Consider the following 17,408-nt stretch of genomic DNA (forward strand, 5'->3'; position numbering starts at 1 on the left):
ATTATTTACATTTTAGTGGGTAAGTTGATGCTCCTACCCAGGGTGATTTACACTGAGGCCGAGAGCAGCACCAACCTTGAATTAAAGATTTCCAGCATTACAAATCAGAAGAAGTGCAGCAACCGAAGGCAAACTGCCCTGAAAGCAAATGTCAAATACATGCCTGTGGATGTGAGGTGAATTCTAGAGGCGTAGAAAGTTGTCTAACTGGGGCTAAGTTATTGATTTGGGTTTTTCTATGTGGAGAGGAGACCTCAGGTGTGCCTGTAGCTAAACCACAGGGTTCTGAATAATCTAATAAATTATTTTATCACAGCTTTTTTTTTTTTTTTTTTTTTTTACAAGAGAGGCTCGAGTGTTCAAGTGTTGAAGTTACATCCTTCAGAAAACAGCATCTTCTTGGTGTTTGGTCCCGAATGAAGCCGGCGACAGACTGACACCTGCCTGCTGGCCGTGATGTAGCTTCAGATGTAGTCAACGTTTTCAGCTCCGTGAGCATCAACCAGTCTTCTGTTTCGCTGCTTCCTTCTGCTCTTTAGTAGTATTGACCCTCACCAAAGAAAAGGCAGCTATTGCAGGAGAATCTAACATACATTGTTAGATGCACAGCGGCTTGGTTTAGTTGTGTAGCTAGCTGACGCTCTGCTGGCTAACGTTAGCTTCTGTGGACTGCTACTACATCCTGTTTACTAGCTGCTGAATAGAATCTGAGCACTTGACTCCACAGCGTTTGGGCGTCAGTGCAGCAGCTTCGCTTGGCTGTTTTATATCTCCGACACTCGTGGTGTGAACACATCATGACGCCTGCTCAGGTTTAGTTTGACTTCAGATGTCCAAACGCACACATCTGGAAAAGAATTCATACTAAATAATCTAAAACTGGCAAAAATCTGATTTAACTTGAGGGTAAAATTCATCCTCCTTTAACCCTTCAGAGTCATTTTACCTTTGTGTTTCCCAGCTTACCTTTTTCCTGCCTTTCTTTGTCTTTCTGTTCAGCACAACCTCACCTATGTGATTCTACAAGTATTTATTTATTTTGACATGATATATGGACACACTGGATGTAAAAGTGCAAAAGAAACACAAAATCCGAGCAGGAACTAGTTGGATCTTTGGAGGAGCGGGGGTCTGCGTGGACACCTCCTCTCCTTCGTCTTCACGTGCAGCATCCACTTCATCCTCTGAAAGGAGTCTTCCTCAGAATCACAACGTTCTTCCCCAGATTCAGCATCTTCTAACTCGTAGAAGAGCTGTAGTGTGCCACTTCGGCTCTTCATAACTTTAGTCTTAATAGGCCGATCGACAAAATTCAAACACTTGTAAAAAGTTTGAAGTGTCCGCTTTCCAACAGTCTTTGAACTGAGCACCTGCGTGCTTGTGTCACAGCTTTACGTTTTCAAACGTGCGACATGTGACTTTGACGCCGTGTGGCGGTCCTAGACTCTGAAGGGTTAAAGCTGTTTGACTTGTTTTTGTATATTTGTGTGTGTGTGTGTGTGTGTGAGATATCTTGAATGGTTGATCCGATCGACTTCACACTGTTTCGCCAAGGAATGTCGTGTGTGAGTGTGAAGTCTATCAGACGAGTAAAGGGGCACGCACTCTGCACAGGTACTGCTCTAATACTAACAATACGAACTATTTACAGCACTTTGAAGCCTGTTCCTCTACTATAAAGCCCACTGGACGCCTCCTGTCTGGCTGTTTGGCTGTTTGGACCCATGACCAGCCGCTAATGTGGATGATTGGTGCTCATGCAAGGCAAATGTGTTCATACAGCAAAGCAATCCAAAGTGCTTTACAGTAGAATAAAACCAAGACACAGAATCATTAAATATTAAATTGCATGCAGCAAACACACCAAAGTCAACTTCCACGCTGTTATAAACAACATGAGTGTGTGTGTGTGTGTGTGTGTGTGTGTGTGTGAGTTTGACTGTGTGTGCTAGCTTCATGGGACAATGAGTGGAAGGATGACTCATCTCAGGGCTCCATCAGCAGATGCCTGTTTGCCTGATGCAGCCAGTGCCTTTTATAAAAGCCCACATCCAGGACACTCTGTCAAACACTCTGCCTCATGCTTCACTCTGCTGACGGGGGGGGTGGGGGGGGCTCAGACCATTGATCCGGCTGCTGTCAATCACTGTTACTATCTGAGCCACTTATGTAGATTATCGTCCACAAACACGTGCAACAGTGGGCTTTGTTTAGCAGCATCAGGCCCCACAGGTCCGCTCATTCTTCAGCTTTTGTGTGCTTTGATCTTCCTCCTCTGCGGTTTGTTAACTCCTGGAGTAAAGTTAGTTAAAGACGGTCGTCATCCAGCAGCGCTTTAACGACATCACGCCGAGAGACGAGGGTCGGTAGTGACTCAGCCACAAGGGGCCACCTGACGGAAAAATGTGAATTTCGGTTCTTGTGGCGCCTGACGCTGTCTCTTCATGACTTATATCACATTATGTTGTGTTCAGTAACACCAAACTAATCACACACACCTTCATTATGTTCTGCTGCTTATTTTTGTGACTATTTCTGACTTCATCTCGTTGGTTCCTGAACTGTGCAGCCTGACTCATGACTCTACATGCACTACACGGCCAAAAGCATGTGGACACCCAAACTGCTGCTGCAACAGCCTCCTCCTTTCTCAGTGTCTCCTGCAGATGTTTGAATGGGCGACTCTGCGTCAGTGTAGCTGGTGGCGTTTGGTCGTTTGGTATCTCTGACGCTCGTGATGTGAACGTGCTGCTAATGCTAGCAGGCAAAGCTAACTAGCTTCCATTTTGATCCCTGTTGAATGTTGGGAAAGGAGCAGATTATTGAAATCACCAGCAGGCGGTGGCCAACATGTGGTGTCCTGATGTTCTCTGCTTACGATGGAGTAGTTTCCACTAATAGGACCTCAGACTGAAAGCTCTGGCTGCCAGTTGTGCGGCAGAGGTCTGATGGATGATGAGGTTCAGCTCCACTGACAGATTCAGCCTCCTGTCTCAAACCTGTGATGGGGGTACATGTGTTTTATTAACTGCAACCACGATCTTTGCCTACAGAGTTGTAGTTGCCCACCCGTTGCTGCCGCTACCTGAGAACCCTCCTCTGATCCAGCACCACACTCCAGTAACAACTTTTTAAAATAAAATAAGAGGCACCAACATCGATGCAGCAGAACCAGAGATGTCGTCTTTTTTATTCTACAGTGTGAATGTTGACCTTCTGATTCTTGGACGTTCTTCACCAAACTGTTGCCGCACCGCTGGAAGAACGGTGAGATCTAAACTTTGTTTTTATGCCGGAGCATTAAGATTTCCCCTGAGAGGACCTGGGGGGGTAGTCAGGAGGAGGAGGAGGAGGAGAAGAAGAAGAAGAGAGCAAAGGGAAACGGGAGGAGGAGGACAAAGAACCTGGAGGAATGATTGGAGACAGAGGGAAGGATGGAGGGGGGGGGGGGGGGGGGGGGGGGATGGAGAGGAGGGGAAGGGAAGTAATGGAGGATAAAGGGATAAATCAGAAGAAAAGCGTGGGATGAGAGAGACTGTTAAGATCAGGAGCACACACACACACACACACACACACACACACACACACACACACACACGGATACAGAGGTGACTGTGACGTCAAACCGGAGCCCAGCTGACTCGCTGCCTCTCGCTGACCAGCCTCGCGCTCTCTGCACATCCACTCCACGCGGCTGCTGCTGCTGCTGCACGCCCTTCTGAGCACCGAGGAGGAGACGAAGAAGAACAGAAGAACAAGGGGGGGGTAGACCGGGAGGACTCACGCGGAGAGACGGCTCACCGACGGAGGAGGAACTGGAGGAGGAGGAGGAGGAGGAAGGAGGCTGAGCTCTCATCCTCGCGCGCTGCTCTCTGGACACCCTCCGTGGAGACGCGCCGCGGTCTCCTCTCAGAGATAACCCAGTAGGACCGTGGACCCGGTAGGACCGTGGCAGGGGGACCTTGGCGTGTCTTGGCACCGCTGCCCGCCGCCCTCACACCCCCGGACAGGTGTTGCATTCAAGCGCGAGCCCCCGGTGTGGATGGAGGGGCGCGGGGAGGAGGGCTGATCCGCTGCGGAGCCTCTTCAGCAACAACAAGTTGACAATCCTCCATCGGCTCTGCGGAGCGAGCACACGGATTCTACCGACGGTGTCCCCCCCGTGTTTTTTGGGCCTTTTTCTGACGTTACCGGATTTGTCTTTTGTGGCATCTTGTGTGAAAAAGGGATTTAACGTGAAAATGTGCGTGTTTTTGCTGCACAGCCGCACGCGCACATAGGAGCCGGATGGCCAAGTGAACGGACCCAGCTGTGCCAACGACGCACGATCCATTTTTTGGGGGGGTTGAATGTAAAGATCCCGTTTCCTGGCGTCTCCGACAGCCCGACACCCTCCCGCACCCCGAGCCCCCTGCCTTGTCGCTAACGGATCCCGGCTCTCCGTGACGCCGCGGCACCCTGATGGTGCGGACGGACGGCGCACGGTGGCTCCTGCTGCTGCTCGGACGCGCCGCCCGGTGATTTTTTCCGGTGCCGATGACGATGACGGTACGCGGTTAATCCGGGAGATGCTTTTCCACTCGAGTCGGATTTATGTGCTGTTTCTTCAGTGGAACCGTTCGCGTGACGATGACCTCCAGCCGCGCTTTACCCCGTGCCGTGCTCGCCGCAACCCGAGAGACAAGCACGTGCCCCCGGTTCGATGCGCACGAGAGGACGTCGTCTCCCCAAAACAGCTGAACTAACTGACACCCGGGAAGGCAGGGATCCTACGAACCGACACGACCCATAGGAGACACACAGCCGCGGCAGCAGCGGCGGCGGCGGCGGCAGTGATGGAGCTGTCCGAGGTCCGGTGCTCCAGCGCGAGCGAGGAGCTGTACACCATCAACAAGACCCCCAGCAGCAACAACAGCAACAGCAGCGGCAGCGCGCGGCCCAAGCGGCTGCTGTGGCAGGACGCGGTGCGGCACATCACCGAGCAGCGCTTCATCCACGAGCAGGGCGGCGGCGGCGGCGGCGGCGGTGGCGGTGGCGGTGGGGGGGTGAAGGGCATCGGGCCGGACGAGCCCTACGACCCGAACCAGGGCGCACGGAAGCAGTCTGCGGGGAGGACGTCAGTGGGGGACCGGCACAACAACGGGGGGACCAAGGTGTTCCCGGAGCGCGCCAGCAGCGATCTGGGCTTCCTGCAGATCGACTGCGCGCCGAGCAACTCCGACTTCTTCCTCAACTGGGGCTACACGTACCGGGGCGTCATCTTCCCCACGCTGCGGAACGCCTTCAAGTCCCGCGACCTGGAGCGGCTGTACCAGCGCTACTTTCTGGGCCAAAGGCGCAAGTCGGTGGTGGTGATGAACATCCTGGACGTGGTGACCAAGCTCACCCTGCTGGTGCTGCACCTCACCCTGGCCTCCTCCCCCATGGACCCGATCAAAGGGACGCTGCTGGGCTTCTTCACGGGCATCGAAGTCGTCATTTGTGCCTTAGTGGTGGTGCGGAAGGACACCACGTCGCACAGCTACCTGCAGTACAGCGGCGTGGTCACCTGGGTGGCCATGGCCACGCAGATCCTGGCTGCCGGGCTGGGCTACGGGCTGCTGGGGGACGGGGTGGGGTACGTGCTCTTCACCCTGTTCGCCACCTACAGCATGCTGCCGCTGCCGCTCACCTGGGCCATCCTGGCCGGCCTCTTCACCTCCGGGCTCCACATCCTGGTCCAGCTGCTCATCTCCCAGAATGCACAGCTCTCTACCAACCAGGTAAGCCCCCATCTGTCCTCCTCAGACTCCCCATTCCGCCCCCCCCCTCCCCTTTCTCCCCTCTTCTCCTTTCCTTTGTCTCCCCCTAACCCCCATCTCTCTTCCTCCAGTTTCCTCCCTTCCTCTCCTCCTCCTCCCCCCCCCCTCTTGTTTTATTCTATTGATCTCCTCTTCCCCCTTCATCTCCCTCCACCTCCCTCCCTAATCCTCCTCACCCTCTCCATATTCCTTCCATCCCCCCTCCTCTTCTTCTCCATCCCCCTGCTCCCCTTTCGTATCTGCCTCTCGTCCTCCTCCTCTCTCCCCCTCCTCTCCTCTCCTCCACCATTTTCTCCTCTATCGACCTCCTCCTCCTCCCTTCCTTCCTTCCTTCCTCCTCCTCCTCCTCCTCCATCTCATGACTCTTCTTTGTTTCCAGAAACTTCCACACTTGTTGATGAATGCCTTCAGACTGAGGCCTGATGAGATGTTGGTGTTTACCACAGATCTCAGCTGTGAGCCAGCTGTCATGTGATCTTTTGTTAGGGCTGCTTTTCATGCACGTTTCCCTCTGCGCCGCAGTTTGTCTGCAGCTGACACCCGTCTCTCCCCCCCCCCCTCTGCTGCAGATGAACAGGTGTCCACGTTTGTCCCTTCACCTGGGCTGCTTGTCCTCTGCCTTTTTATTCCTGTGAAAGGTTTCAGGTTAAATAATGGAAGAAGGCACCAGCCTGCTGGTGTGACTGCTGAGGTTTCAGCACCAGGAGCTGTCCCACACACACACACACACACACACACACACACACACATACAGGTCCTGAAGTGCACTGCAGCTCCACAAAGGTGTAGCACCCCCTACTGGTGAACATTATAATCAGAAATCCCTCTCTCTGTCTTTCTTGTAGATCTAATATCTCTAATGTCTCAGTAAATGTGAGCTCAGGCCTCACAGTATCCCAGCACACTGTCATGCTGACTCCCATCTCTAACTTTATAATCTCCACATCAGATGAACCGTTTAGTTTCTGTCGCTCTAAACTAAAAAGGAGCCTCGATCAGTCTCCGTCCAGCAGATCATAGATCTAGAGCTCTAATACCCTAAACCGATCATCTGATGTAAGCACAGGAGAGCCTCTCACTGCCTGGACTGTGTGTGCGTTCATGTCAGTATTTGTTTGGGAGAAAACTGTGAGAGAGTTTCTACCTTTCTGTCTGTTCTGTCTCTCCTGGCAGACAGAGTGAAGCACGCAGTGTTAAATACTGAGGCCTCCTACTTCTCTTTGCTTCTGCAGGCAGTCAGTCAGCGGCTGAGTTTTGATAGAGGAGTAGTTGTACCTGGGCTCTGTGCATCTTGTCTTGGAGAAACTCCCGATGAGTCTCCTAAGCTGTGCTGCAGCCACACGGGAACCTGGGCTGTAGGTGACGGCGACACGAGTCAACAAAGATGCTTTTAGACGGGAACGTGTAGGTGCACGCTCGACAGATTATAGTTTCTGCTGTCAAAATGTTTTTGCTCCTCGTTAAGCGTCTCCCTCCTGTTTGCTGTCAGGACTAAAAGGGTCCTGGAGTGATTGTGTAACCGCGGGTGTCTCTCCGAGTTAAGAACATAATTGTTCTTCAGTCAGAACTTCATTTATTTATCCTCCTCATCGGAGCAGACAGGCTGATTACTGAGGTGCAGGCTCACAAGTTGTCACCCACATTCTACATGTTTGATAGTCATTGGTGTTAAAATGTCAACACGGTTTCAAATGAGCGTTTTCTTGATTTGCTAAATTGCAAAGAAGCAGAGACGTGTTTTGGTAGAAAATCACCTGAAGTGGATTATTCAGTGTGTGACAGTCGGAGGAAGATGCTTATCTCCGGTGTGTGTGGGAGTCTGTAGCCGGATAAAAAGCCCAGCGAAGCCCTCTGATGGGTTTTTACCTCTAATTCTGCATTTATTTTCTGAAGGTGGCTGTCACATGGTCCCAAGTGCAGTGCAGCTCTCGTTTCTGAATTAAGGTGTTTACGTCGACATGAAGCTTGAAGCGTGCAGCATGCCAGATCCCCTGAGGGTTCACAGGTCGCTCACGAAAAGCACCAATCACAGCATGAACAGTTTGTTTGTTAGCTGGTCTGGTTTCACTGAGGCTGTAGCAGCGCATGTAGGGAAGAGTTTCAGCACCAACACCAGGAAGGCGACGGTAACTACTTCTCTCTGCTTCGGTAGAATTTGCCAAACGTCAGTTTTAACACAGACCGTCTTCAAGGACGACGTTCACAGATCTACAAAATTATGAATCAGCACTCTGGATGTAAAATATCAGCTGATTTCTGTTCCCCAACAGTTTTCATTTGAGGTACGACATGTTCACAGACCAAAGGGAAGTCCTGATGTTTCATCACATCATTAACAGGAAGAGATTTTACATTTCTAATCTCACAGAGCTGCTGTTGCCATGGCTCATATTAAGGCCACCGGCTCTTCGCTTTGGTATTTCTGTCCTCTTTTATTCCATATTTAACTCATTTAGCTGAGCCACAGGTTAGTTAGTGAGAGTTTATCAACTGTTGAAGTCACTTTTGAAGACAAAAACATTCGGAGGATCTGCAGCTTCTCTCCGTTAAATATGATTGTAAATTAAATATCTTTGGGTTTTGGACTGTTTGTCGGATGAAACCAGACATTTGGAGATGCTGCATTTGTTCTGTGGTGGCTTGATGTTGTCATTTCCCACTAATTATCACATTTTATGAACCAAACAGTTATTTAATCAATGATACAAATAGTGGTTCACTGCAGCTCCACACAGATTTGTCAGATTCATCAACAGTTTTTAGTTTTATTCTAATAGTTCTTATACTGCTGAGTCTTGAATGAGCATCATCACATGTAGAGACACACACGCTATAATACGATGAACAGACAAAAGCCCAAATCTCTGTGGTTCGTCGTCTCATGAGGCCGTTCACAAAGAGTCTTTGAGTCATGACTTATCTCCAGCGAGCGGCTCAGAGTCACACACGTTCAGACATGCAAGAAACTCCAAAAACGCAGTGGAAAACCTCACACAGTGCAGCACAACGGCATAAAAGCACAGTGAGCGTGCTCCGTGCGACTCACGCCTCCCGATCCGAGGGCTGGGTGAGCAGAGCCTCGTCCCTCCGACGCTGTCACACCCAATCCCATCACGCCGCACGTCTAAGTGTCAGCTGACCCTCTGCGTGGCCGTGTGGATGACTGTAGATGTGATGCAGCTGACTGTACGCTGCACTGGGTGTCTCTTGTTGTGTAGCTCAGGGGGGATTTCCCAGCTTCCCCTTGTGTGGTTCAGCTGTGCCACTCTGCTCGCAGCCGCCAACCCGGCGAGCCTCTCAGAGGAGGAGGAGGGGGTCGGAGGTCGAGGCTGCCGCTGGCTGGATTCAAGAGCCTCTGCGCTGGATGATTGCACTGTTTTTAACTATTGATTGTTTAGACTGAGATGTGTTTTGGCAGCTTGTGCCTTTTATTGGACAGAAACAGGGAAGGTGGGCAGGAACAGGGAGAGAATGAGGATGTCGTGCTGTAAGGGGTTTGAGTCCCAGCAGCATGTGGTCATGTGGCATTCGCTGCGCCCACTCAGCCACCGAGGCACTTCCTGTTTTATGACTTTTGCAGATCAATAAAAGCTGAAAGAGTCAACAGTGACTCTGCTGTCTGTCCATTAGCTGCTCTGAAGTCTGTTTCAGCTGTGTGTCAGTGTGCAGTCAAACTGTAGTAATACTGTAACAGATTAGCACGGCTCTGCTTGCCAGTGTCGTCCATTTGTATTGATCGGCCTGAGCTGCCGATCAGGCCTGTGGAAGGTCAAGCTGATGGGTGTGAGAGCGCCCTCTGCTGGAGCACGAGGCGACGCTCTGCAGCTCGTAGACACTGTGGACTTTACGCTCCAACAGCGTCCAGGAGCAACACTCTAACATTTAAAAGATATTGATTAGTTCGGCTTTAAAGAAAAACAGGATGTTTTCCCAAAGATCTGCGTGTCAAGATGAGAAGCTGTCCCTCCTGCATGCACTCGTCCACCTTATGAAATCTGCAGCTGTCTTGTGGTTTCTGTCTGTATTGATCTGGTGTGTCAGGAGGACCAGATCCAAACAGCCTCTCTGACATGAACGAAGTGTCGACTCTTCATGGCTTTAACTCCGTGCTGTTGTTCCTCTGACGCCGTCATGGTGGCGGTGAAACGACTCTTCTCAAGGTTAAGAATGAACTCTACAATCAGCTGAAGGTTTAGAGACATTTAGGCCAAATGTAGCTGTTGTTTCAACAGTGTTTCAGTAGTATTATTCAAATGATTAGTCAAGTAATACATTCAAAATCGCCTTGTTAGGAGTATTTTCTGCTTTGGGTCTTGGGCTGTTGTTTGGACGTCACCTTGGACTTGGAACTTTTGGACTTTTTTGGATTTGTTTGTCACTGGATAACATTTTGGTCTGCTGATGCCGATGGATCGCTGCCTTTATGTTCTGATAATTAAAGTCAGATTTTCCATAAAGCTCTGATATGTATGAGAGTTCGGCGATGAGTCCATTAATTAGCTTCCAGTAGTGCTGTGATCCCGGTCCTTGTGTCATTATTATCTGAGTATTAGCTCGCTGGAAACTCTGTGGGAGGGGAGGGGATTATTTAAGCATCGCGTGTTGATATTAGTCGACCCGAAAACGCTCTGAGATCAGCGCCTTACATGTTCTGTCTTAATTCGGCTGCGGTGACATGCAAGCTGTGGTGCGTTGGGGTGCGTGCAGCTGGACGGGCGGGCGTGGTGGTGGAAGGAGGATTAGGACGGCTCATGCTGCACTCCTGGGGTTAGGAGGACCGGGCTCGCTGTGAAATTAAACATCCTCGACTCAAGCGGTGCTAATCTGCTCTTATTAATTGTGTTTGCTTAAGTATGAGCTGAATATGTAACGTATATATATTTATATTAAGTACAGAGAGCAGAGAGAAGGGGAGGACGTTGACAGCCAGTGTAATTAGAGGAGGAGGCTCAGCTTTTAAGTTTAACTGGAAGTTACTAAAAGCAGGTTTGTTAGAGGGAGAAGACTCGAGCATGACCTCCTCAGGAGACCCTGCAACATAAAATTATGTTATCACATTTTGAGTAAAGACACATTTTTTTTTAAAGTCAACAATAGCAAGTGTTATTAGGACTCTAACTGAACTTGATCCTGAGCTGTGGTGTTAACAGGATGAACTAAACTGTGCGCCCACATGTGAGGTCTGCAGCGATCCTTTAGACAGATTACATTAACCAGCCACTTTTCTCTCCACATAATTGGAGACTTATTTTCACATGTGAAGCTGCTTCTTTCTGATGAATGTTGAAGTGCCAGTCGTAATTAAGCTCCGCTCAGCTCTGCCGCTGCAGTAATGGAGGCAGAGCTTGAGATGGAAACACACAAATCAGCCGCTGGATTTGTTTCTGACTGCCCCGCTGACGTGTGTGCAGGCCGTTTGGTTTGAGCTTAAACAAGCGTCGCTTCCCTAAAGGTGGATATTTCCTCTGTCAGGCTGTACAGCAGAATAATTGTAAACAGTGTTGAGAGTTGTCCACTCCTCCCTCAGTCTGTGAACCTGTCAGACTCAGAATAGTCTCCATCGATCCGGCTCCATCTTTTAGAGCCTCTCTGAGCCCCCGCTGGCCCCACATCCTTTGTCTCTGGCCTGTCAAAGGCTTCAGTATTGGCTGCTGCATTTCCTTTAAAACCTTCACACCAATACGATCACATCTTCTCGCTCTCTAAACAATAAGCTGATATTGACCTGCTGTTTGCTTTTTTTTCCTGAAAAGACTGCGTATAGACCGGATCCCGGTTCTCCAGCCGCTGCTGTATTGATGGCTGCCTTTGTGCAGAAGTCATTTAGCCTTTTTACTTGCTGTTAAATGAACAGAGGCGTCAGTAAATAGCAGATTAGGTTGTTCTGGGCTGCGGGGGAGTGTGTGTGTATGATAATGTGTGTGTTTTGGTGTTTGGGGAGTGTTCTCGTGGAGCTAAGAGCGTTATAAAACCGTCAATAGTGCTGCATCTTCTTCCCTCTGTACACACAGCTTCGTACCCACCGATTAGCCGCTCTTCAAGCTCACCGCAGCTTCCTCTTTCAAGGTCAAACTCGGCTTACCTGGAGCGCCGGCTGCACTGAGGAGATAGAGGAGGCAAAAAAAAAGAAAGAAAGGCCAAGTGTGGATTTAAGAAGGAGACTACATGCATGCATTTTCAGTCTCTTGCCTTTAGTTCGCTCCTTTTTTTTGTGCATTTTAACCCTAAAAAGGTTTTGCTGTTTCCCTTCGCAGGCAGTAAATCACAATTAAACCCATTTTTATTTCTTCTCAGAGACGCCTGATTTAAATTACATTTTAGATTTCAGGCGCTTATTTAAGAAAGAGCTGAGGAGATCTTGTGTGACTGATTCTTTCGGTCTCTGACTGGACCCTATTTCTGCTAAAATCAGTGCACTACATTCATGCACAGCAATCAAGAATATTAAAATGTGTGTGATTGTTCCCACAGCTGTGCCTGCATGTGTAAATAAATGACGGGGTTCATCTACGCACAGTAATTGTATGTTACTGCGTGTGCTTGATGACTGAGGTGCTTATTCATGTGGTGCCAGTGGTGGCTCTCTGGAAGGTTTTAGCTGCAGCAGAAGCAGCAGAAGCTTTGTCCAGTTTATCTGATCACATGAGATTCTGTGACGTCTGCCGATGTGAGATACAAACGAAAGCGTCGCGAAAATGTTCTGGTGCTTCAGATGATCAAAAGCTAGTTTACAATAATGCAACTCCCTTCTGTTCGGTCTTCCCCCAAAAAAACCTCCATAAGCTTCAACTGGTCCAGAACTCAGCAGCTCGCATCATCTCTAGGACACCATCCACTCATCACATCACACCGCATCCAATACAAAATCCTACTCCACACATACAAAGCCATCCACAGCCTCGCCCCTCCACACCTCTCTGACCTCATTTACATCTCTGTACCTGCCCGCACCCTCCGATCCTCTTCCTCTGTCCATCTCTCTGTCCCCTCTGCTCGCCTCGTCACCAGTTATGGAACTCACTCCCCCCTGACCTCCGCAGCACTGACTCCTTTCCCCAAAACCAGACTCAAAACCCATCTTTTCAAACTCTCCTACTCCCTCTGATCATTTTGCACTGTTTCTGTATTTTATTGTTTGTTTTTATACCCGTTTTTACTTGTTGTATTGTACTTTTATTTGTATTCTGTACAGCGACCTTGAGAGCCTTGAAAGGCGCCTTAAATAAAATGTATTATTATTATTATTAATAATGGGATGTTCATGCATTGGACAGGTGTTGATATGCTGCATATTTAAGTTGTGAAATTTCCATTTTTTCAGTGTGCTGAATATTTGACCTCTCACCAACAAGTAATATCTATGATTACTTGACCTGATCACCAACCTACAGCCTGAGTTTTATGCTTTTAACTGAAACCAGTTAATAGTAGCAGCTCCTCCAAACTTTGATGCTGTGAATGTTTTTCCACCACTCGACGGGAAAGGTGTTGCTGCTGTATTTAAAGACTAACTTCAATGCAAGATGTTATCATGTAGTGATTTTGTCCCTTTTAAATATCACACTAAATATTTACACTTTGTTTAGAGGCACACAAACAAAAAAAAAAACACTTTACAGACCGACCGACTGCTTCACTGAACTGCTTCCTGGTATCTCGACTATTTGATCTGTGGTCCATGTGAAACCTTTGATCGGTTTTAGTGTGCGTCAAGGGCACACACTGGATTTGGTTATCAGCAAGAGTATTGATGTTTCTAGCCCTGCTGTCAGGGACAAATCAGCCATTTTTAATTTTCTAGCCACCAGATAGTGCCGTGGAGAAGCTCCCTAGCTGTCACCAGTTTAAAAAAATAAAAAATAAAATAAGCCAATACAGAAAAGCTTAGCGCAAATAATGAAAAACTAATCTTCAGGTTCAGTATGGCATTTTTAAAAGACAGGCTGATGACAGTAATATAAACATTTCTCATGACTTGTTTACAGCTAACTAAACCTGCATTATGATTCAGCTAAAACATAACTTTTGGTGCTGCCTGATCTTAATGCCGGCTTTGATACTGTGGACCATAAAATACGCACTGACTGACTGGAAAAGTGTGTGTATCTGGCACAGTTTGATTATCTGGCACAGTTTGATTATCTGGCACAGTTGTCTGCTGGCTCAGATCATATCTTGAAGTTAGAGACTATGCTGTCGCTACTGGTGACCATAAATCTGAGTGGCTCACCATGATGTGGAGTCCCCCAGGGTTCAATTCTTGGGCCTCTATTTTTCACCCTCAGTATGTTCCCCTTTTGGTCAAATCACACATGACGATAACATCGTTTATTACACCTATACACTCAGATTTAACTCCCTCTATCCATCCCAACAGCATGCAACCAGCGGGATTCAATTAAATGAAGACAAGAGAGACATAATTGTATTTGCCAATAAAGGGGAAAGAATGAAAGTTATTGCTGAGCTTGGTTCCAGAGCTATAAAGACGAAAACCCAAGTGAGAAATCCTGGCGTTTTAATTAATTTGGATTTCAGATTCAGCAGCTGCATCGAGGCAATAACTTAATCAGCATTTTATCAACTCCGACAAATAATAAGAATCAGAGCTCTCATGTAGAGGTGAGGTTTAGAGAAACTCATTCGTGGCTTCATCTCTCTCTCTCTCTCTCTCTTGTGAGATCTTCTCCAAAAGCTTATTATTATTATTATTATTATTATTAAAAAGCTTATATCGATGCTGCCAGAGTTGTAATGAGAACCAAGAGAAACAGGCACATCACTGCTTTCCATTCACTTAGAGTTAAAGTGCTGCTGCTAGTTTATGAATCATTCAACAATTTCAGGCCAAAATACAATTTCTGAAGGATATAAACCCTTTGGACCATTACTTCAGGAAATATATAGACTTAAAGCTGCCTCGCTTTAGAGGACTTCTTGCTTAAAAGTTGTGACTGACTTACTGAATGAAACACTTCTACGTAATCCTTGTTTGGTAGCTTCTTGTTGAACAGTTCCCTATTTCCTAAAATTGTGAATCCTGTGGCAGTGATGGGCACCCAGGTTTGTGCCGACACCGTTCCGGTTGTCTGAAGTCGTGGTGACCTTTAAGGTCTGGTTGTCATTCAGATGTCGGCTCTCCTCTCTGTTGTCTGTCTGCAGCTTTCCACCCACTTTCCCCCCTGAAGAGCTTCCTTCTGTAGACTGACTCGGCTCGATGGAAAATTATTTTCTGGCGAGATGGGACAGGGAGGTGCAGTGGGACGGATCAGAGACTCCATCTTATGTCTCCTCTCCATCCTCCCCCCCCTCCCTCACCTCTCTCTCACCCTCCTCCTCCTTTATCTTGCCGGTTTCATGCGATTGATCTCAGACAATCTTGCTGTTACCAGACACTGCACTCAGCCTCTCTTAATATTTAATGAAGGATCACGGCCGGCAGCAGCAGCAGCAGCTTTTTGTGCTTTTAATGGCAGAGTTTTCTGGTGACATTTTTTTGCGCTGCGAGCTCCGAGGCGTTTCCAAAAATTACTACAGACGGGAAAGCTTTTACCATCCTTAACTTTCATTCTTCTGTCACAAATGAACCCCAAAATCGAACAGGAAATAAACGCCTTTCATCCATTTAAAAGCCAGCAGGCGTTATTACCACTTAATCATGCAAACATTTCTTTTTTTTATTATTATTTTTTAGGAGGAACGCTGCTGAGGGGTCACTGGTTAGCTGCCAAAATGGAGAAAACACATTTTAAAAAGTAGTATTATAAAAGCTTAAATCATTCACTTAGTATGTATGAGGCGAGGCTCCACTAAATATTTATTTTGAACCTAGAAAATTTGGCTCAAGCACCATGAATTCTCAAACAGTGTTCGTTTCACACAAGTGCAGAAAGAAGCAGGCCGTCATCTGGAGACATTTATGTCCCATTTACTCAGCAAGACATGTCCTTCTCTTTTTAATAGCAACCCCGTTTTTATTGACTAATTAAATCTAGCTGTTTCTACTCTGCTTCTCTTTTGTTGCTGTAAATGTAAAACACTTGGAGCAGAACTAAAGCAAAGCAAAGTAATAATATGAGTCAACTAGTTACTAAAAAACAGTGTTTGTGTTAAAGAGAGAGAGAGAGAGGTGAATGTGAGTGCTGTGGAAATGAACATTACTCTGATATTATAATCACTTTATAATGAAATACCTCTAAGTTTTCACTTCTCCAGTCAAATCTCTCAACATCTACTTGGTATATTGGTGGCTCTGGCTCTGGTTATTCCCTGACGTTCCCTCCTGCACAGCTTGGTTTTGTGTAAAATATCAATAATTATTGGATGAATTGCCATGAAATGAGGTTCATACATCCACGTCCCCCCTCATAATAACTACAGTTATCATCAGCCTCAGCGCATGTAGTTTATCTTTAGTGCTAATTAAAGATATTAACATGCTAACATGCTAAAATATTCTGGTGATCATGGAAGACGTTAAACCTGTGAGCATGTTGACTAGCATGGCTTTTCCTGATGAGTTTCTGCTCTCAGCCTCTAGTTTACAGTCTTCTTCAGCACAGCAGGATGTTCATGTAGTCAATGATGGTTGTATTTAGAGTAAAGAGTTTAGAGATGATGAAACAGGGTGTGATTTAGGCCGTAGCGTCACTGCTCTGCTGTTTTTGGGTTCTCAGCCAGATCCCCCTCGCTCGCTCCTCCCCACCTCCACCCTCTTGTCTATATATGGTCACTTCTGACTCCAAAAAAAACAAGATGGTGAGTGCCAAAATATATAGTTCGTCCGATTCTTCATTGGTTCTCGCTGGCCGAGACATCATTTGACTTAAGGTGATTGCAGTTCTGAAAATGAGTATCCATGAAATCCACAAGTAGAAAAAAAAAATCTGAAAGAAACGTACTTGTGTAATCGTGCAGTTGTGTTTAAAAGGCAGAAAGAATCAGATTTAGAGTTTGATTTAGCGTCCAGCTCGTTGCCCTCACAAACTTCACTGGGGGGGACTTTTGCTTTGGCCACCGTTCGTCACCTTGTTTACTCCTTCAGCCTCGTCCTCGGTGAGACCAAATGAAACCGTCTGTCTGGGAGAATTACAGCTCCCCAGAGAGTCTGGGCTCTGAAATGATGAAAAAGACACTTCAGAGTGGCTCATTTCCTCTTCTCTCTCTTCTCTCTCTGCTCTCTGCTCTCTGCTTCGGGCTCTCGGACCTTTTTGTGGAGTTTTGGGGCCAGAAGAGTGTCCTGACCTGATAAAAGACACCTTGTTGAGTTTTACAGAACAGTCGGTCCTCAAACTGCCTTCAGGGAACACGGAAGCTATTTTCCACCTCCCTCCTTCTTCCACTGAACTTTCCTTCATTGCTTTTATTAAAACGTCATGTGTTGAGGTTCCCGATTTCCAGAAATGGGATTTTTGATGCAGCAGTGGTGAGCGACCTCTAAAGGTACCTGCAAGTCATTGGGTTTTTCTTGCCAAACGCTGACTCAACACTCCCCCCTCCTCCTCCTCCTCTTCCATTATCGGCCTGGCTGCCAGACATTCATCTCAATGAAAGTTTGTCTTTGTGTCCCTTTCACTAAACTGCTGACAGAACCTTATTACCTGTTAT

At 47.5% G+C, this 17,408-nt stretch overlaps 1 protein-coding gene across 1 annotated transcript in view; it reads left to right on the forward strand.

Moving 5' to 3' along the window:
- The first annotated feature begins 4,835 nt into the window (after positions 1 to 4,835).
- adcy8 (adenylate cyclase 8 (brain)) overlaps positions 4,836 to 17,408 on the forward strand; it is an 81,481-nt gene continuing 68,908 nt past the window's right edge. Inside the window, exon 1 of the mRNA XM_070844489.1 lies at positions 4,836 to 5,762. Coding sequence (XP_070700590.1) covers positions 4,836 to 5,762 — 927 coding nt within the window. The remainder of the gene's footprint in view (positions 5,763 to 17,408) is intronic.

Source organism: Pempheris klunzingeri, chromosome 15 (genome assembly GCF_042242105.1).
Source record: "Pempheris klunzingeri isolate RE-2024b chromosome 15, fPemKlu1.hap1, whole genome shotgun sequence".
NCBI lineage: Eukaryota > Metazoa > Chordata > Actinopteri > Acropomatiformes > Pempheridae > Pempheris > Pempheris klunzingeri.